The 23203-nt window shown below is 38.4% G+C and overlaps 1 protein-coding gene across 1 annotated transcript; it reads left to right on the plus strand.

The window, feature by feature from the left end:
• Positions 1-2424: 2424 nt before the first annotated feature.
• LOC140242120 (uncharacterized) lies at positions 2425-22979 on the plus strand. The gene is made up of 3 exons (XM_072321889.1): positions 2425-2507; positions 18510-18783; positions 21312-22979. Exons 2-3 carry the CDS (start codon positions 18631-18633, stop codon positions 22977-22979), a joined length of 1821 nt encoding a protein of 606 aa, XP_072177990.1. The 5' UTR covers positions 2425-2507; positions 18510-18630.
• Positions 22980-23203: the final 224 nt, after the last annotated feature.

Below are 23203 nucleotides of genomic sequence, written 5' to 3' on the forward strand. Positions count from 1 at the left end.
ACCTGTAGTGACTTTACAGTCATGTGGCTATGACACCCATGGGAGTCACTTTTAGATATTCTTGCCTTTCCAAGAGCATGGACTGTGAAAGTAGGATTTTTAAGCACTTCTCCATGTTTTGATTCACATTTTCCTTTTCATTATTGGTACCTGGGTCTTAAATGAACAGACTAATCTATTTGATATTTTCTGCATAATCAGTGGCAGATCCAGAGGGGGCACACTGGGTGCGCACCCCCTCATTATTTTTTTTTAACATAAGAAACAAACAAACCAAAAAATTAGATGAAACCCGGAAGTAGCACCAAAAATATTCTTTGCACCCTGCCTTTACGGGACTCCTGCATGGATCCGCTCCTGATAATAGAAGATGAAATAGAATCAGGTAGTTCCCCTGGTCTTGTGCAATGTATAGAAGTGTCTCCTCTGCTGTTTTGGATACATTTAGGGACCAGCAAATCAAAACACAACAACATGAATAGAAATGACATAAACAGACTGCATGTGTGAATGCACTCATGATCAACTTCTACACAGAAGATGTGGTTCTTCCATCATGTCTGCAGCAGCTCAAGTGGAAACTAGGATTTCAAAAATAGTCTCTTTTTTATAGTGTATGATGCAACATTACAGCCATCAATATGAAAGGGGTATATGCATGCCCACATTTCTATTTTCACTCCAATCCTCTCAGTTCCTCCACTGCATAGTTATGATATGTTTGGACTTTGGTACTCCTGAAGACTCAAGTTTGTTTGTTTGTTTGTTTGTTCGTTTGTTTTCTGTATGAAGCGCAAACAAAGTAAAGAAGCAGATCCCTGAATAATTGTGTTTTGTAAATTTTCTGAATTTTAGCCAAATATTCTTAAGGGAAGAATACTATACAAAATAAGAAAAGGATGGCTTGTGAATCCTTTCTCAACTTCATTTCTAGTTGCTTAATATCATTAATAACATCATTAATATTATTAATAATAAATTAATTATCAACATTATTTCTGTAAGAGAAACTTTTTGTATTCAAGTATTATCAGAAATGGAGAATTTCCTTACAACCATGTGTTATGCATAGAGAATAATTAAAAAGTCTTTGATTAATTCAGCGACTAAATCCCCATTGAAAGTTAATATTGTTCACTTGTTATGACTACGTTGGTAATCTTGGGTATAATATCTTCCTATTGAGGTTATCATGAAATTAGACTCTATGTTGTGTGTAAAAGAATTTGAGACTTCATAACCCATTAGATATGCATGTAAATACTTATTTTGACCAGTGATAAAATTATGTTATAACTTTATTATGAAAGATTTTAAAATGCATGCAATTTTGCAGTATTATATAGTGCAGTAGAACTGCAGACTTCATTGCAGACTTCATTTTAAAAGGCATTATTTACCATTTGCAGATGAAACAAAAACTCAGCTGTAGTGCTTCAAAATAATTCTGAAATGTGAGTTAGGGATTGAAATCAACTAATGACAGTAAAGTAAAAGTGTCAATCAGTATAATCAATTGTAAGTATTGCTCCTTACAAAATGTGAACAACAACTACAATGTATAATCAGAAACTTTTCTAGAACATACCATCTACAGTTATGGTTTATTGAGAAAAAATGATAACTCCTTCAGGCTCCTTTTAGGCTTTTTTGGAAAATTTTTATATGGTAGGATATTTTGTGATAGAACTAACCTACACATCTATGTATCAACTGTGATAACTCAAACCAGGGAGGTGGAATCTCTTTCCACCTCCCTGCTGAAACATATTTTAGATCACTGCTCCCAATAACGACACAGCATTTGAGGTGGGAACCCTGCAAAGTCCAGGGACCAGGACTGATGTGAAACAAGTTGGTTTACCAAAATTTAAAACTTGCAACCTTGTTGACATATACCCACATTCTTTTTTTTTTTTTCTTATCCTTTCATAGCCCTTTACAACTCTTATGCTTTACTGACTATTCATAAGCATGGGAGTGTAGACTACCATGATAAACCTGTGTGTGTCTCTGTGTGTGTATGCATTCATGAATAATTATTGATCCAGCTAGTGCATCTGCACAGTGTTGTTTATCTGAGTGTCATGAATATTCATGAATGACTCTTGGCTTCACTGAACGTGAATGGTTGAAGTGGATGAATTACATACACACACACACGACCACCACTATTGCTTTCACTGTACATGTACCATCACCAGCCCACTCCCACTGACCAGTATGACTCAATCCTTGAATTCAACTGGCTACGTCACTCACTGACAATAACTGCATCAAGTAAACACTACTGGTTTTCTCACAGTTATGGAAGAGAACAATAGTAGGAGGATGATACCACTGAGGGAATAAATAGTCTCATGCTCCTGTCTTTATCATCTCATCACTGTGTAGATGTTTCAGACAGATTTAGGACGATTATATCCCGGATTCTCTGCTTGTGTGTTCTTAATCATTGCTTTAAAATTGACTGGAAGTATACAACGTGATGCCAACAAAGGATGCGGGTGAGTATTTATCCCTTTGCCGTTGCAAAAGAGCTTCGGGCTACACGTCAGCCTACATCAGCCTACATGCAGATTCTTTTGAAAAGGTGCATTCATCTGTGTGGAGGTTTAATTGTGTGAAGGTTTTTTTTTTTTTATGCTGAAGGCAAGTTATAACTGAAGAAAGGAAGGGGGAGTCTGCCTGCATGTTATTTTGTATGGTAAGTTGCTTGAATCCACCATGTGTGAAGGTATATGCTGAGTGTAGGCAATACGGCAGGCACAACTCACTTTAATCATGTTTTTGGAGGATTAGACCAAGAGGTTAATGCTATAGTCAAAAACACCTTTTCCCCCAAAGGGACCCTTTACAATATACCAGAAGTGATAGCACAGTTTTCATGCAGGTGGGAGACAGGTAAGTTTGCCTGTTTCTTCATCGCATGACCATTTTTGTACACTGAATCCCTACCTTGTGGACTAGACTATATATTTACTTTGTCTTGAGGCAGAATGGTTTTACTTTACACAGTATTTACTTCATAATTATTATGTTCTCCTTTTGCATAAATCTGACTTATTCCTGCCACAGCAGTATCAGTTAATGTGCAAGTCCAGAGTAGAGGTAGTTCTGTCACGTATACATCTACATGTAGGTCTACAATGGAAGTGTGACTTATTAGGCCTATAGTTTGTCGTCATGTAGAATTAGCTAAAAGCCTCCTGAATTTTGGAGATTTAAACATATATTTGTCATAATGTGATATTTATGGATAAACATTGTACTTGTTTTTCTACCAGTTCTTGCAAATATTGCCTTGAAAAGCCATTCAATAGGCCCACCATTCATTGCAGTGCGCATTAGTTCCTAACTGTAATTGTCTTTCGTTATCCATTTCCTCTATGGAAAGTTATTTCCTCAGTTTCATCTCTTTCCCTTCTCTCCATGAGTAATCGTTTCTCTTTTATCACTGTAACCACATCCCTGCCAGCATAGTGTAACTGATATAGCCTCTCAGTTTTAATTGTTTTCCTCTAGAGCTTTGTCTTACAAATTACACGCAAAATGCCAATTCAGTTTTTCAGGTGGTCAATGAACTGATAATGCGACCAAAGTGTACGTGTACATACTACAGGGCTCAACACTAACATTTTTCTGTGGTGGCTAAGGGTCCTAAAACTTTAAAATAAGAAATTTTGGTGGTGCAAAATTATAGAGAATATAGAAATTCATTTTGTATTTGAAATCTATTGGCACAGTTGGGCCGCCAAAAGATAGCCTTTTTGAAAATTTGGTGCCCTGACATCAATTTCAAGTGGCTCCTGACCACTGGGCCACCGCTAATGTTGAGACCTGACATTTAAATACATACAGTGTACCTGTATGCATACTATAATCTATAGATGCTCATGTCTAGACATTTTGGGTTTTTTTTTTTCAAGCAATTTGGTTAAGACATTTCAAGAGAAACATCAGAGGGAAAACGAGGAGAGCAGACAAACAGAAAAACAAGAAAGTGAAAATTGTGATTAATACTTTGTCAGAAGTATAGGCCTACTGGTAGAGTTCTGTTCCTTGAACACTAATACATTACCACCTGCTTACAGTAAGCATGAATGTCTGGGAACTGAAGCAGAGTTTTTGTTTTCTCATGAATTTGGTCTGGAACAACTGATGCCAAGGAGCCTAGTTGTAGGCTACCTACACTTCAAGTGTTACCTGAAAGCAGGGAGGTGACTCACCTCTGTACAGCATGGGACTAAGTGGCACATGTAATTTAGGATTATCAAATTTTTATACAAATATTTAAAGGGTCTCAAAGCAGAAGGGTGCTCCAAACCTGAAGCTGTCCAGTATACTGTCACAGGGAAAGGGACCTCCGGTGTCAACCTGGACCAATGATCAATGGACCATAGAACTTCAGACATAAAATTCATTTCGCATAACTGCCCTGTGTAGGCATTATGGAGCTAATGCCCCAGTCACATCTGCATCCCGGATCACCCAGGACCACCCCGGATCTGATCCGGGGAGAGATCCGTGTTGACGCTGGGAGGCCAACACGGCAACTTTTGGAGGTCAAAAACATCCGGCATCATCCGGGGATTGCCGTGTTGACAGAGCAATCCGGGGTGGTCCGTGTGGCTGCCATGTAGCTGCCGTGTTGATCCGTGTAGATGCCGTGTTTGTCCGTGTAGACGCCGCGCTCTTCCGGCCTTATCCGTGTAGCTGCCGTGTTGATACCGTGTGTACAGTCATACCAAAATCCCGGATCTCCCCGGATATCCCAGGACGTCCCCGGATCACCGTGTAGATCCTTGAGCATCCGTGTTTATATGTGACTGGGGCATAAACATACAACAGTTTGTAGGTCTGATAGTGTACAACTGTGTAAGCAAGCAAGTTAAAAAAAAAAAAAGAGGGGGGGGTGGAGGTGAGAAAAAGAAAGGGGTGGGGGCTGCACTCCAAAGGTGTGGGTGTAAAAATAAGCAGAATTAATTACACGTTGTAAGTGTCAAGTCTGTTTTCAGGGATACAAATTGGATCTGTTAACCCTTTCTTCCACTGCAGTTTGTTCACACCCAAATTCAGGAAAAAAATGTTAGATAAAATCACACAATCAGGAAGTGGGTGCTTTGCTGTATGGAAAAGTAATCTGAACAGACCATTTGTGTGTGTGTGTATGTGTGCTGTTTGTTTTGTTTTCTATAAGACGAGAAGAGTCATAAATGTGTTTACGTTTAGTAACTGTCATTGAATTTCCATGTCATGCTCAACTGCATGTGAAGATACATTGTATTTGCAAGCGAATGGTGGAACGCCATTAACAAACAAACGTCCCCCCCCCCCCCAAAAAAAAAAAAAAGAAAAAAAAAAAGGATAGAGAAAATAGTCCAGATGTGGGTGTTTGGAACAGTGTGTTCCATGCACACACTTTCATGTCACCAGGTGCTTTTGGTGTTGTTACATAATACAACCCCTGCCCTTACTAAAAGTTTGAAAATGGTCACCATCTGTGGGCGAGCATGAAATACTGTAGAGGATGAGCAGGGATAGGTATGGCAGCAATAGATGCTGGGAGATACAGTAGAACAAATGAAGAGTTTGTTTGCAAAAACCGATAAGTCCATATTTGCCAAATGGAGATATTTGCGATTGAAGGTCAAGAAAAATAAAGAGAATAATAAGAAAATATTTGCTTCTTTTGACCATAACTTCAAAAATGTACCTTTATATGTAGTGACCAACATATCATTTAAAAGGTATTATTTTGTACTTTATGACAGAGACCGTACTTCAAAATCTTCAAAAATGGACTTATCGGTTTTTGCAAACAAACTCTTCAAATATAGAAAACAAATGTGTTATCCCTCAAAGGCTGTGGTTCTGTGTTTATTGGGAAATTTAATAACTGAACTTAAATTTAACTTTTTAAGTCTCTTTGTTTTCTTCAGCCTGCATGAGGAGAGAAGGGCTCCCTCAAACAAGAACAAAAATGTCTCATTTTACACAGACTTTTAGAGGTCTGCATTGTAAATAAGCAAAGTTACAGTCCATTGCCGTAATTTTGCTGATTTTTTTTTTTTTTTTTTTTTGGGGGGGGGGGGGGGTTCAGTGTATCAAATGCTTGAGTTCATGTTATGATTGGAATGTTAAATGCTCTGTACTGTCTGGCTAATTGCAAATTTGACATTCCATCAAGCTCAAGGCCCCTTATCTAAGGTATTTTTCCTCTCTTTTTTTTTTTTTTTTTTTGGCTTTTTTTTTGGGCTCAAGTTTAATTCTCTGTGACCTGCAGTTTGAGCTATAAAGTTTGACAGTTTTTGATGCATGATACACCATTGTATGACCATAAAATGGAGGAGCCTGTTGCTCAGTTAGAATGGGAACTTTGCTTTAAATCAGTGATTTCTTGTCTGGATGAAAATGTCAAGATTTTCGTGTGGGAAATGCCACCAAGGCTGTGGAAAGACTTGGGGAACTGAAAGGAAGACAGGCGCTTTTGAAAGTTATCTTTCTCAAAAGCTCTTGTGAGACCTTTGTGGAGTGATTTTCCATGATGGAAGCAAAGATTAAGGGATGACATCTTTCTACAGAAGCCATTACCCAAGTTTTTCTCATTTATACCCAATGGTTTGACCTTCACATTGTATCATCAGAGATGATTAATATAGCTAATCAGCATTATAATGGCACTCTCTATATTCTGCTCAACGTAAGTGTGATTATGTCGTAGAATTTTTATGTAGAGAGATATTTTATAACTGCTGTAATAGTGTGTAACACAAATGGTTCCATCTTTGCAAATAATTGTGTAATGATTGACGTATCTCTGTTATTTTAGGGAGGTCTCTTCCCACCTCCCTGGTTATTTCTACCTCTCTGGATTTTGTTCTTGAACTCAATTGGAAGAGCAACATTATATACCTTAGCATAATTCATATCTTACAGCATACTTGTACATACAATACAACTCTATATAAATTTTCCAAAGGATGCACAGTGACGGGGCGATTGTTACTGGCCCGTTAACGATCGCTCCGACACTGTACAGGCATGGCATATGCTAACCTGGAAACATTGAACTGCACATTACCTGAATATGAGACCATTTTGCAGCAAATAATTTTCACGCAACAATAGACATATAATGCACTCTTAAATGAATCCCACAAGGATTGGAACAATCATCCCCCAGCATTCCCACTGATTCCCACTGATCAGTTACTAGCCATCCCCTTTAATTGAATTGTTCCAAGTGGTGTGTTTAGATTATAAACCTTTTCACAGGTAAACATTTATAATTCACACAAGTACATTTCATTACGTACATTTCTTTTGTTTTCCTACTAATACTGCAACTTCCCCGTTTTCACAAGTGTCTGTGTATTCAATTTTATGCATGGTAATGAAATTGGTTGCCCCGGGCAACAGGCATTTCTGGAAATTTAGCACTTGAAAACCAGTCATCACCCTGCATCATTTTTTTTTTTCCATCTGACTTTTGGATATAAATCAGTGATCTTGAAGATCACTAACCAAAACTGATGTTAAGCTGGAGGTTCACAATGTGAATCATTGTTACCTCCGCCAAGGGAGGAGGTTATGTTTTTGTTACCGTTGGTTTGTTTGTTTGTTTGCCCGTATGCAGAATAACTCAAAAAGTTGTGCACGGATTTGGATGAAACTTGCAGGAAAGGTTGAGAATGACACAAATAATAGATGATTAAATTTTGGTAGTGATGCGAGAGTTTTGGGGAATTTACGAAGGATTTTTTAATATTTTGGCAGGTAGGGTCAATGAACTTGGGAGTTCAGGCTGCGCGTATTTGAGGTTTGCATGCGTGCACTAAAGGTTTCTACATTGGGAAATCGGGCGACTTTCAGTGCACAATGCTAGAAGTATATGGGTGGAAATCACTGATATCTCTATGAGAACAAGATCAGTGGTGGAAATGAGCTGCATGCTTGGTGGAGGTCTACGCTCTAAGAGTGCTTCTCTGGTTTGTTTTTGTTTTTTTGCAACAAATACAGGGTACATGTATCTGCACACAGAGAAAGCATTGCTGTTGAGCCCTTCATAACTCAAATAATCTTTGATAACCAAGTTCAGGAAAAATGGGAAAGTTGATTTTTTTTTTTTTTTTTTATAGAAAAGTCAGAGTATTATGTTCCTTTTTATGAGGATTTTCAAAATTGGATCTGTATTTGAAAGGGCATTCTGGACAACTATAAAGTACAATAAAAACAAAAATCTAGGACAGGGGTAGGCTTGTGGAAAATATTTCCAGTGCCATAATGGTGCAGTAACATCAATAGACCAGTTCATTTGGACAAAAGGGTTACACAAAGCCCGCCCAATGTTATAATGACTAAAGCAGTCATATTTGATTACAAATATCAGAATTTATTGAATATTGCCTGTATGAATGGAATGGTTGTTACATGGTGCTCAGAGGAAAAAATATACATTTTTCAGTTACTGGTATTAAACTAGACTTTTCCACATCTTGGCAAGCATCCAAAGTATACTGGTACAGTAGGATGTTAAAATAAAAAGAAATCAGGCAGTTGTGCCTATGTGCCAAATTGTGAGTTTAAAGCACCCAGGGTGTGTGTATGTATGGATAATAGTATGTAGCTTATGGACAGCAGTATATTATGGTGTATGTTGGCTGTGATACATGTATGACCACCTGAAAATGACAATATGATGCAAATACACAAGTTAACTTTATGAGTGAGTTAAAAAGCAGCTAGAATGCTCTCCACCCTTTGTTAGCCTCTATTTTACATGTGATATCTTCAACCTTAAACCTTTTGTAATTGCTGATGAGTAAGCGTCCAAGCTGACGAGTCATCCAATAAAAATGCAGATAGAGCAAGGGGATGACTTGTCAATTACTTGCAAATTTTATCACCTGTTTGAAACAATTCTTTTGTGCACATCAGTGGCATAGTACAAAGAGCCTTGATTGATTTTTGTTATTGATGAATTGTTTAGCTTGATTGATGAATCACACATGCATGCACACACACACACACATGCACACACACATTATATGACTTCTTTTTTTTTTCTGTCATGTCAGTTATCATTTGTAGCACTGCATGTAGACTTGTGGATAGGCCAAATGCAATGAACTACCTAAATTGATCAGTGTACTACACAATTTATGGTGGTTGGGTATCATTAGTAAGCATTTTTGCAGGAATGCTTTAATTATAACCCAACTTTTGATACATCATGTCAAGCATGGTAAATGTCCCGGTATGCAATACTGCATATATTGTGCTACAAATCATTTATGGACAATGATTGAACTGATTGGTGTGCTCTATGTAGATAGCAAGAACTTTCACTTTAGAACACATAAGGGCTTTTTACACTTGTGTTCTTAACCCCGGACTTTCTCTGACCCAGGACTATCGTTAGTCCCGTACCAATTTTTTCAGCTTTTTACACTTGCCAATTAGTCCCGTACTATCTCTTGTCCGGGGCTAAGGAGAAAACTGACCTTTTTACACTCGTATTTCTTAGCCCCGGACTTTCCAAACCACATGAATATTCATAATTACGCTGTGTACTGTACACGTACACGCACGCACCGGCAGCACTTGATTACCTCGTCTCTGATTGGTCAGTGAGGGTCGGACTTCGTCTCCGTCGCTTAGCCCAGGATTATTTTTTCGTTCTGTTTACACTCACTTGCTTGGCACCGCAATTGCGGTGCTAACCCCTGCTATTTTGCAGGGCCAGATAGTACCGTACTATCGGTGGGGCTAGCCCACTTTTGGCAAAAACGAGTGTAAACAGAAAGTGGGCTAAGGATAGTCCCGTACCAACGGTGGGGCTAAGGCCCCCCCCTTAGCCCCACCGTTGGTCCGGGGCTAAGCAAAAATTTACAAGTGTAAAAAGCCCTACTGTGATGTTTGAAGCCCTTCACATGCTACCCCACCCTATAATGGCCAGCCATTATTTGAATTAATAGTTTCCTAATTCCGGGATTGAAGAGATAGGGAAGGAAGAAAGAAATATTCTTTTTTATGACATGATTTTCACAGTACTGCAGATCTTTATAGTGTGTACGGTATTATGTGCAACTATTACTAGATACATTAAAGTTCTATGGCCAAAAGCAATACCCTGTGGATCAATAAGCATACCAATGAAGATTTTAGATAATTTGTATGCTGTAAGATGTAACAATTGGTTATAATTCTTGTGGCTTTCATTTATCTGCTAAATTTCAATTATAAGGAAGAAAATTCGCCATGATATTTATTTCCATTTGATTCGCTCCGACAATTAGCTATTCATATTGTCCTTATGATAGACATGTGATATACCACCAGCATATTGCATGAGTTATTTCATGGTCCATACAAAAGCAGGCATTGCAGTTACTGTAGAGGTGACACGACATTTGGTCTGGCGACAATTACTCCAGTTTTAACGTCTCAAAGGACGTATTGTTTGGGTTGTAGTAGGGTTTTAAGTTTGTTTGTTTGTTTTTTTTTTTTTGATGTGAAGATTAGGATTAGGGTTGTGGTTATATTTTTGTTTGGCTTAGGGTGCAGACATTTCATGGGAGCAATTTTCACAGGAGTAAATGTCATGGAACCACTGTAGAATATGTGGCATTACTGGACATCACTGGTCTTTATATTGTTAATTATCAGTACTTGGTGAATGTTGTAAATTTAACTGACATTATTGCATCGATAAGAGCACATTTGGACTTCACCACTTGTAAATGGTACGTACCACACTATTTGGATTGTCTCTTAATATTGTTTGTTTCGTTTTCATTCTCATTAGTTTTCATTCTTCATTGTTGTAAACACTTAAATACTCTGTTGTCTAGAATATGGCTAAGAGAAGGGATTCAGTCAACATAAAGTACAGTGACCTGACTTTCTCACAATATGAACTGTTCCTGCAAAATGTGGATGCTTGGTATTTCGTGATTCTCTGTGTGAACTGAGCGATGGAAAGAACCAATAGTGAACAGTATTGCCATTGAGTCAGTGGTTAATAATAACACCAGCATTCTTCATGTGTAAACCTGCATGTCTCCATTTTGTACATTTACAATGTAAGTACCTTAGTAAGTACTGCTCAGAAGGATATATTCAGGATATATGGTCTTATTTAGCCAGGGTAGCTTTTTGTGTTGTTGATAGCAATGTACAATGGCCTTGCCATTATCATTCCACATGGATCAAATATTACAGTAAATTTCTTATGTTACAACAGAGCAACTTAATCAATTTCGAGTCTTTGGAGAACTTACCAGGTATTGCCCAGAGATATGAAATGTACGTGACCCATCATTCAAAATGATATAACAGTCAATGTGATAACCTTCCACTCATCACAGTTCCACAGAGCACATCTCATGTGTCAGGCAGGGAACTGTACCTCACTCAATAACTTTTACTTACTACATTGTACCCTTCTTCATTTCATATATCAAAATTTCATCATTTCACTTTGTGTGAAAGAAAGAAGGTCACTGGTAATGGAAAGTACAGGTTTAGAGTATCATGCGTGACACATGAGAACTACAAGTTGTACTCTGCATGGCACTGTGGTAACTGCATAGAAGGTCATCTATAGATGGCCTCCTGTCCACACTTATGGTGAAATATTATAAAGTAGTATATTACCTGTGGGTGGTATTTAGGATGGTAGCTAGATCAACCTTTGCACAAAACATGCGATACAAATTGCCATCAAAAAGGACACTTGGGTGTGAGCGCGGGTACATAAGTAATAGCTGAGCATTTCAAAGCAGGATCCGGGTAAAGGTACTTAGCTTAATTATTCTTTAAGTGTTGTAGGATTGTGTGTATGAGAAGAATCACACTTACTGTATACCCCCATTTACACTGTATATCGAGCATGGAACTTTGAAGAGAGATCAAAATCCACCTCTTTGGCACATTGAGCACTGTCATCTGCCTTGATCAGACGGAAAAGGGAAATGCCAAGGGAAGTCGAGCAAAGCGACATGAAAGCGAAGCGAAGAGTCATCAAAGCCGCGCCTCTCATTCCCCTCTGTTCACCTGAAAGGAGTCATTATGATGTAGTGCTTGGAAGACCAAGCTGCCTTCAATTAACAGAGAAGGCAGACAGTCTCCTACAGACCCATCACGTGAGAGTGTAATGCACTATAAGTCACTTTCACTTTCAAATAAGTTTAAGATAGTAGCATATAATCACCTTTAAGACCTTGAAGACAAATTTATGTGCTACTGTATGATCTCAAACCTCTTTTCACAAACTCCTGTCTTGATGGTGTCAGCAAGTACATTAGAAAGGGAAGGAAAAAAAAATGAAAGAAGAGCTTTAACAGCAAAAACAAACAAACAGTAACAAACCTTTATAGCACGTAGCTGCCCTATTTGTAGCATTTTTATTTTATGTCATACCTAGTATCTCATTATTGAGATTTTATAAATGAATTCTTTTGTTGTAGTTATCTCACTTTTTCTGGGTTTTTTTTTTTCCAGATTCAATGGAAACATTGAATGTTTGCCAGAACAGAATGCCCATACTCTTTAAGAGGAACCTCACTTATTATTTTTCTTCTTTTCAAATTAAGGTGGATCCCCAAAGATCATTTCAAAATCCTTGAACCCAGGTATTTTGTGATATTTCTAAAGCATTGCATAGTTTCTTTTCATTTGGAGTAAAGTGACTGCATTGTCATTTTTTTTATGCATTTCGATCTAAAATGGGACTCGTGCATTTGCTGAATTGTGTAGGAAGTCAGAAGTGGAATTACTAGGTCAAATTATTTCCCACCCCACCCTAGCAACCATTGTGACTTGATAGAATAATGGCTAGTCTAATCTCCTCTCTAAAAGAGTTGTACAGAATGAAAAAGAAGTGCATAATCTATAATTGCAGAGGATCCGAGGAAGTACTTACATGGAATATATCCTGTTTTACTTCCCTTGGAATAGTTGAAACCACAAAAGTTGCACAGAGACCTCAGTGTCAAACTAATGTGTGTGCATTTGTGTGTATTCACAGCATAAATGTTAGTATTTTTTTTTCTCTCATTCATTTTCACAATCTGTAAAAAAAAAAAAAGATACAAAGCAAACCATAAAAACAAGATGATTACAAAAAAAGACAATAAAAATGTTCTCACAAAAAATACAACAGAAAGCTGTGAAATCAACATAGGCCTGTAGACTTTTGTAAGATGAATTCCAAATGAGACTATTAGACAAGAATTACATGGAATGGACAGGGCACATTTAAAGAGAGAATGTAAAAGAAATGATTAACATGTCAGATCCTGTGGGAAATCACTGCCAAGATTATTGTTTAGTTGTTAAATTGGCAACTCTAAATTTAATTGCATTATGGAAAAAAGATCAGGAGGATGGAATTACTTGAATTTATTGAATCTAAAGAAATGAAAATCAGCAAGAAATTAACAAAATTTGCCAATTTTAGAATTTAAAGAGATGGTACAGTATTGGTGGAGATGACAATTGGGCTTTTAACTTTTTGCGAGATACCAAGAAAACACTTACACTTGTATGATATAGTATAGATCATACCATTTTAAGACGAATTTAAAGTTTATTTGATGAAAATCGGGTTTGGAATGACTGAAACATCCAAAAACAAAGTAAAACAAAGCAATCATACTGTATTAGAATTGCTCTTTTTTTTATATCTCGGCCATTTCAAAACCAATTTTCATCAAATAAACATTGAATTCCGCATAGAATTACATGCTCTTTCGAATTTCATAAGAGGTTTCTCATTATCTCACCAAAAAATGTTAGAAACCTGAAATTAGGTCTCAACCAAAACTATACGATCCCTTTAAGTACTCTTATCTCCTGTAATGTGTTGTCAATTTGAGAATCATTTATAGACATTTCAGATTGTGAAGCTTTTTGAAATTGTGCAACCAAACACACAATTCTGTGTGAATGATGCAAGGCTTGCTTGAGAGATTCGTTTGTTTGTTTGTTTGTATGGTTGGTTGACTTTATGTTGTTGTTGTTGTTGTTGCTTTTTACTTTGTCTTGTGGAAACACTCATGATCAATAGTAGATTTATGATAAAAGATAAAACCATTTCCCAAGCATTTAGTTGCTGATATGCATGTTGCCAAAGATATGTGGAGTTTTACTGCCGCAATACAGCGAGGGCAGATCTCACTTAATTATGATGACTCATGTAGAGCAAATTAAGCCCTTTTTACACTCGTGTTTCTTAACCCCGTACTTTCTCTGACCCAGGACTATCGTTAATCCCGTACCAATTTTTACAGCTTTTTACACTCGCCTATAAAGCTCTTGTCCTGGGCTAAAGAGAAAACTGACCTTTTTACACTCATATTTCTTAGTCCCATACTTTCCAAACCACATGAATATTCATGATTACGCTGTGCACTGTACAAGTACACACACGCACTGGCAGCACTTGATTACCTTGTTTCTGATCGGTCAGTGGGGGTGGGACTTTGTCTCCGTCGCTTAGCCACGGATTATTTCGTCGTTCTGTTTACACTTGCTTGCTTGGCACCGCAATTGCGGGGTTAAATTGCGGTGCTAATCCTGCTTTTTTGCAGGGCCAGATAGTACGGGATTATCGGTGGGGCTAGCCCACTTTGGCAAAAACAAGTGTAAACAGAAAGTGGGCTAAGGAAAGTCCAGTACCAACGGTGGGGCTAAGGCCCCTAAGTTTCTTCCTGTGCCATTAGTGTATTTTCTGTCAGTGCTTGTGTTTGCACTATGCTGAATCTTTTAAAAGCCAAACCTGTGTTGTTAATTGCTAGAATAGATATATCTTGTTGTGAAACAATGAATCACATTGGTACTGAAAGTTGTACATTACATGTATTTTGATGTGCAATTAAGATTATTTTTCTGTAATATTTCCACAATTTTCGTCATGCAACTACTTCTCTAAGATCTACACTTATACAGTGTATCTCTGCTGAAATAGGTGATTGTGAAAAGATTTTTTTTTTAATATTCAGTACATTTTTCTTAAAATGTAGTGTACAGTTAACAAATAAGTGCCTACTATCATAGATTTCCAATCATTTATAGGCAGACCTCCAGATGCAAGCTCATTCATTATAGACTGCATACATGTAGCAATTAATGGGCAAACATGATTTGTGGTTTTCTTTTAGATTATGTAGTGTACATTCTGTATTGACATCCCACTACCAGTTGTGATCTGTCTGAATTCCTGCATTTCAGTCCAGTTGGAAACACCTCTATTTGTAGTATGGTGCTCTTGACCCATGATGACAAAGTACTGTACATGTAATGATGTAGGCCTGTAACTCTGACTTGTTATTTTGCCCTTTAAATTAAACAGTTGATTTAATTCCCATTGTTTACTCAGCCTCCATTCCACCCACACCAGTACAGAGGATATTGTCATCATGCTTTTGTAAGTAACCTTGGCGAGTATAATTTGTTTCAGGGGGATATTTGCTTTACCCTTTCACATTATATGTCACTTGTCATGCAGTGCAAAAAAAAAAAGCCAACAACAAAAAAACAAACAAACAGCCTCATAAAAATCATACAAGGTGATCATTTGTTACATTTTAGAACACTGACAATGGTAAGATTCTAGCTCTTGAGAAAAGAACATGATTGGTATGTAACAGAGCTCTATTTGGAACAGGATTGAAAAGATGATGTGAACTTCTTTTTTTAGCAGAACAGCAAGTTGCATCTGATAATCGGGTCATCAAATAATGAAGGAATTCATTGAAAGCCTGTAGTAGCTCAAGTGCAAATATTGCTATGTCATTGTTTATGAAATGAAAAATATACAATGGGAGATGCTTCTCCCACATACTTTTGTATTGGTAATATTACTATTCTATGATATCATCACATAAATCTGTCAATAATTGTCATATTAAAAAAAAATAGAATGATGTTTCTTCTCCTTTTCTGTGGATAGAATACCGGTATGTAAACTATTAAACTGCACTGAATTTAGATGGATTTTGGAGAAGAGAGGATGAGGGTTGAAATGAACATGTTACACAGTGCATGTTTTTGTGTTGAGAAGCTGTGTAGCACAAGCCAATAAAATAGGGAAAAACTATAACATGTAGGCCTACCTGTATTAACCAAGTACCACACATATGCACATGATGGAATGTTCATAAGAGATATCTGCAGAATTGATTTTGTTTAAGATATATATGGCAAGGACTTGATGGTCCACATAATTATAACATGAGTGCATTATTTAGCTACAGTAAAGGTATTTAGGCCAGTTAGCTACTCTTGAGTTGAAAGGTCAACATGCAGTTAATCAATACTTCATCTGACTGTGATATTCTTCTCAGTGAGTGTGATAAATGAGTCCTTTGTGTTAAATTGTCACTTACAAAGGGGACTGTAAGCAATCATACACACAGAATATACTTAGATTGTACTGTAGTGCGTAGATCACTCTGGTGGTGTTTGTTACGTATTATGAATTGGACTCTGTCGTTATGTTTTTAGTGAAGTAAAGAAAATGAATGAGTCATGCCGTCCACATCCTGAAAGAAAGATTAGAAATGCAGAAAAGACACATGAGAGGATGTGTTTTGGTTTCCATTTCCCAGTTGAGGTTATGTAACCAAGCCCCACTGATTGAGTAATAATTATATGCATGCATTCTACCAGGCTCACAGTAAGGATGTATTCAGTTCTTGTGCATTCAGCACACACACATACACACACACACACACACACACACACATACAGCACACAGCATAGTGAGAGAGATTGAAAGAAAGACAATCTGCTTGTAGGAGAGTAAATTGCTCTGGTAGGTTGTGTTTGTGCATCACAGTGCAGAATAATTTGCTGACACCCTGGAACTGGTATGGTGATATCCTCCTGTTCTGCAAACATGCCATGGGTAATGGTATATATTTGATAGAGAGAGTTTCTATTTCCATCATTAAATGCATAGTACAATGGCTACACCTGTGGATGGGTGATTGGATATACACTGTATGGCATACGACGAGTAAGTACCAGTAATTATGCGATGATGACTATGTCTCATTGCCATTCACTTCATCAGTTGCCCAGTGATAAATGTGTTCCATTGCAAAAACAAGTTGCTGTAAATGGATTTGTGTGTGTGTGTGTGTGTGTGGGGGGGGGGGGGGTTGTGTGTTGTTTGTTTGTTTGTTTGTTTTTTTAGAGAGCTAGTGCCTTGATCATGCAGGATTTGCAAGTTTCCTCTTCTCCACTCAATATCCATGCACAATTGATGGTAACAAACAAAGGTAATTTCATACTATACAATGTGCAGCTTTGTGTATTAGTAAATTATTGTGCTAAAAGAGGATATTTTTGCGTGATTAATTTTTTGCACTCAGTATGCATGGTAAAATTAGTTTCTCTTGTTTTTAATTCCGCCAAATCGAGACATCAACTGCTGAAAATATGGCATGTAAAAATATTCTCTTGCTTTTATTTTCGCACTAGTTTCTGGTTGTGCAAAATGTGCCAAAATTACGACATTGCAAAAAAAATTACATTTTTGGCTGTAATTAGTACTAGTTCCTAGTACCTTTAACTTTCATCTTCCAATATGATAGACAATGACATTGCATGGTCCTTTTTGATGTCTGGAAACCAACTTTGGACTAACTGCTACATATTTGGTACCACTGACATATATATATAGCATTGGTGAAGCCACAATGAATTGCAAATGCTGAAACTATATGTGGGAGACTAATCATGCTGCAGTATAATGGGCAAAGTTGAGAAAAAAAAAAAAGATGATGATGGGGTGGGTAAAAGCTTGCCTGGAATTCAGGAGAAGTAGCACATTACTTGTGTGTGTTCATCTAATCTTTTCTGAACAAAAATTGATGAATACCTCAGAAGTATGGATATAGATATGAAGTTGTTTATTTGAGACAAATGTTATCTCGAGTATAATCTTGCCTCAAAATCAATCATAAGTATACTTCTGACTTGATTTATGAAATTTGTGCTGCAGTTTTGGTCCCATGCATTAGGAAAATTCCACTGATTTCCTTGAACATGTAAGACAGTAGCCTGACTGATTTCAATGCACAAACTAGCGGTAATCAGAATATCAATACTTTTTGTCATATTAGATTATTTGTGATGTAATCTTGTGAATTGAGGTTCAATTGAGAAGGAGATTTCACAGCATGAATTAATGATGACATGATTATTTGTGGTCACTGAAAATTTATGAAAACAGATGATTTATGTGATAATGTTTGAATGCTTGGTAGCTTTATGCAGATTGATTTGAAGCAGAAACTATCCTGATGGTTTACCTCATGTTTTTCCTTGTGCCACTGTAACTTTCAACTTACATTTTGTGCATCATATATTTTTGCAGTTTGATTTTCTTTAATATGCAAATGGCTTTGAAAGAAATTTTATCCCTACACATGTAACTATGGTGCATATTACTTCTCTTCCATTCATGTATGGTTCTGTGTGTGTCCTTTAAACAGGTGTTTTACCCAATGGCACGTAACCCCTGCAACAACTGCTAGTCCTCAGTAGATGGACAGATCTGTTTCATCACCACCTCTCTACACTGTCATCTAGTGGGAAAGACCTCTGCAAAGAAGTATGGCAGCTAGGTGGATTACAGTTCTTGGACTCCTGCTGGTCCTAGCGCTGGGTCTTAGTGCAGCACTGACCAGCCCAGAGCCGCTGCCAGAGAGGGGACCCTCGAGCGAACCAACCTATGAGCCAGCGAGCTCAGTAGAGCCATCACCAGAGGTGAATGCACTGTGGTTTCATAACTATTCATTTATTCATTTAACTATCCATCCATTTTTTCATTCATTCATTCATTTGGTATGCCTCCGCCACGAAGTGTCGCCGGAGGCGCTATGTTTTTGGGCTGTCCGTCCGTCCGTCCGTAATCAATTTTGTGGACAGCGTATCTAAAAAACTGTTAGAGGTATGGTAATGAAACTCGGCATGTATATGTATGAGTGGGCGAAGTTGTGCCTAGCAACTTCTGGGTGCATATGCTCAAGGTCAAAGGTCAAAAGGTCAAGGTCAAATGCTCAAAATTTCACTATTTCCCCCATATCTATGCAATGCCTGAAGGTATTTTCTTGAAACTTAGTGTATACATGAACTACTAAATAAAGATTCTCCAGAGAGAGTTTTGGGTCGTTAGGTCAAAGGTCAAAGGTCAAGTGAAAATGTTAAAATTACACTTTTTTCTCCATATCTCACAAAGGGTTCAAGGTATCTTCATGGAACTTAGTACTTATGCATGAACTTACCGGCAGTGATTATCTAGGGAATTTAGGGGTCATGGGTCAAAGGTCACGGGGTCAAAGGTCAGAGTCAACTCTCAAAATTTCACTTTTTCCCTCTTATCTATGCAATGCCTGCAGGATTCTTCTTGAAACTTAGTGTATGCATGTATTACCCAATAGATATTCTCTTGGAAGTTTCTTGCCAGAAGGTCAAAGGTCAAAGGTCAAATGTCAAGTGAAAGTGCTAAATTGCACTTCTTCCTTAAACTCATAAAAGGGTCAAAGGTCAAGTAAAAATCCTCAAATCCCAAATACCTGCACTCTTAGACAATATAGCCTTTCATCCAATTCAACCTAGTTCATGGAAAGTGAACATGCAACAAATTTGTGACAAACCTGTCATTTTAATATTTTGTTAATTATGTGAAACTGTCATCTCACATTGTCAAGACATTGTACTATAGACCTAGGAGAACCATGCATTATGGCGGAGGCATACCAGTCACCATAGCGACATTTCTAGTTTATTTATTCATTCATTGATCAATTTATGAATGTATTTATCTGTGAATCCATTTATCCATTCATTCATTCATTCATTCACCCATCTATGAGCCAGAGAGCTCGCTAGAGCTGTCACCAGAGGTGAATGCTCTGTGGTTTCATATCCATTCATTCATTCATTTAACTATCCATCCATTTTTTCATTCATTCATTCATTTAACTATCCATCCATTTTTTCATTCATTCGTTCATTTCTGTATTTGTTCAACCATTCATTGATCCTGCCATCCATTTATTCATTCAGTCATTCGTTCATTTGTTTGTTTATTTATTTACTTATGTATTCATTCATTGATCCATCTGTCCAGTCATTTATCCATCAAGTCATTCATTCATGCATTCATTTTTTCAGTCACATGTTCATATTCACACAAGACACAAACAATATGCTAAATTGAGATATGATTAATACTTATATGATTGAAATAGAACATGAATTTGAAGTTTATTATCCGTATTCACATGTTTACATGGCATTTTACATAAGAAAAGACACGCATGAATACAGGATAAAAGGACCAGAAAATAGCATGAATGCTAATCAAGTATGATACCTGTCTACACAAAGGTTCTAAAGAGGTAGTAAGTACAGCATAACTATAGCTTTAGTTTGAAAATATGTGAATTATGAACACATCTACAACTATTTACATCATATTACATTTGAGTTGAAGACATGACATGATAGTGCATGTTCTAGTATAAGTGTAAATGAATATGTGGGTCTAAAATAATGTAGCTACAGGAAGCAAGGAAATAGATATATATTGTTTTACATATTCATCCTCAAAATTAGCAATGACACACATAAAAATACTTTGGGAATTATACATTAAATGTTGCATTCCAATTAATTGTTGTTGTTTTTTTAAAGATTCAGCATCACGCGACATATATTTGATTTGCAATAAACCATAACCCTAATGTTGTACCTGTCTATCTTTCAACCATGTGGGTAAAACATGTTGAGGCTAAGATACGGGTGGGGGGGGGGGAAGAGAGATATGTTTTTCCCCAAAAGAAGATTTTAAATCTGTCATTGTGAAACTGAGAAGCATTTGGATTGAACATTTATTGTTTGTTGGCTTTTGCAGACCTGTGATGATTGACATGGGACTAGGAAGGCTTTCTTAAAATAGTTGCGACATTTAAGGATACTTATGTTCTTCTTTTCCTCAAATGACACACACCTTACATGCACCTTCCTTTCATCACCAGTTCACCTGGGAACAAATTAGATTATTGACCTAAATCTTCTCAAGGAAAAATATCTGTTGTGAGCACTATGAATAGGTGAGATTCAGGCTCATTATTGCAATCAAATAAGCTTGCAATATTGCAATATGCTTCCTGATAGTAAGACTAATTAAGAGGCAAGAGTGGGGGGGGGGGGGGGGTGGATGGCATGCTGGAAGAATATGACCTCATCATTATTGTTGGCATCCTTTCCTCATTTACTTTATTCTCCAGGTCGAGGCTGAACCAGATCCAGAACCTGAACCGAGTGTGGAGCCGGAGCCAGAGCCTGAGGGTGAAACAACTCCTGGTCCTCCTGACTCCCCCTTTGCTGAGCCTGTGCCAAGATGGGACATCGCCCTGCCCAAATTTGGCTGGGCCTGGCCCTTTCACATATACCTCATGGGGGTTCTCTTTGCCATCCTGGCCATCTACTCCCTAGGGAGCATCATCCGGCTGAGACAGCGGCGTCTCCTCAGCTACGGCTACTTCATCGCCCTCAACCTCCTCATGCTCCTCATGGGAACGATCCGGGCGGTGTACCTGCTGGTTGATGCCTACAATTACAAGGGGAAGTGGCACAACGTGTTGGCCTATTTGCTCCTGGGTACGGGATTCCCCTGCTTGACATCTGCCTTCAGTATCCTCTTCATGGCCCTTCTTCAGTCCACCAAAACACAGGTTGTGCCTCCCTCGATCCAGAAACCAAAATACCTAGCCTTCGTGATTTTGGTTCACTTTATCTTTGCCTTCATAGCGGATGTCGTCGTTGGCCTGTATGTGACAGCATCGGTACTTTTGCTTATTTGTCAGTCGGCATTTGTCATCTGGGGCCTGATCCTCACCATCAGCTATTTGGTCATATTCCGCCGCCTGTACAGGTCAACAGTGCGGAAATACAGGGAGATCAAGCGTCTCAGCATAAGGACAGGGTCAGTCATGATGCCAGGCCAGAGAGGGAGGCCGATCGTCACAGTACCCAGGAACAACTGGGGTAGTGCTATTAAGGTGACCATGGTAACCGCACTATTGGGTCTCGCTGTGGCGTTGCTGCAGCTGTACGGAATGCTGGTTGTGTATGGGCCAGTGGGAGGACAGAAGCAGATCCCAGATCCTTGGCCATGGTGGAGCTATCAGTTTGTCTTTCGACTCCTGGAGTTCCTGATGTGTGCCCTAATGAGCTTCGTTGCCACGCAACCCTTCCGGTACACCAGGGATGGCAGGGAGAAGCGCTGCACGTGTCTGCCCTGCTGGAGCACTCTCCTCGATGCGTGCGGATGCAGGAAGACAGATGACTACAAGCAGGAGGAGGAGGAGCTGAACTCCCAGGTGTGGAGTAGTGCCTTTGAGCCATGTCTACCAGACAAGCCTGCCCTCTACCAAGGATTGGCAGCCAGCACCCTGGAGTCTGACCTCTCTTCCAGGAACACCAATGGCAACAATGCATCCATCAATATTAATGTGGAGATGACTGAACAAAAGGTGCAGGATAAGGACCTCAGATTGGAACTCGGTGAAAATGGTGTAAGAAGAACAAAGAGTTCCGAGCCACTCGGATCTGAGATGAACAACAGGATGCCAAGTCCACACACAGCACCAGTCGGTGGCGTTTCCTCCAGACCTTTTCCAGATGCTCCACCCAGTCAGGGCAACATCGTGAGGAATGAGTTCCAGGCCTCAGTCAAGAGGGGAGATAAGGTCACTAACTGCCTGCCAGATCCCCTTCCATCTTCAGGGGATGGTGAGATGGGCGAGGGAGGGGCCCTGGATGATGCCTCTAGGCACCACCCCAAGATGGACAAGATAGAGAATGCCAATACCTCTGATGTTCTGTTTGAGGTGCAAGGCAGCAACAGTGGCATAGAGGTAACAGAGAAGACTCCTTTGGATAGTGTTGTTTGATATGGGAATCTACTATTAAAGGGGATGGCTAGTAACTGATCAGTGGGAATCAGTGGGAATCAGTGGGAATGCTGGGGATGATTGTTCCAATCCTTTTCATTACCATATATAAAATTGAATACACAGACACTTGTGAAAACGGGGAAGTTGCAGTATTAGTAGGAAAACAAAAGAAATGTACGTAATGAAATGTACTTGTGTGAATTATAAATGTTTACCTGTGA

The sequence above is a fragment of the Diadema setosum genome, chromosome 2, assembly GCF_964275005.1.
Source record: "Diadema setosum chromosome 2, eeDiaSeto1, whole genome shotgun sequence".
Lineage (NCBI taxonomy): Eukaryota > Metazoa > Echinodermata > Echinoidea > Diadematoida > Diadematidae > Diadema > Diadema setosum.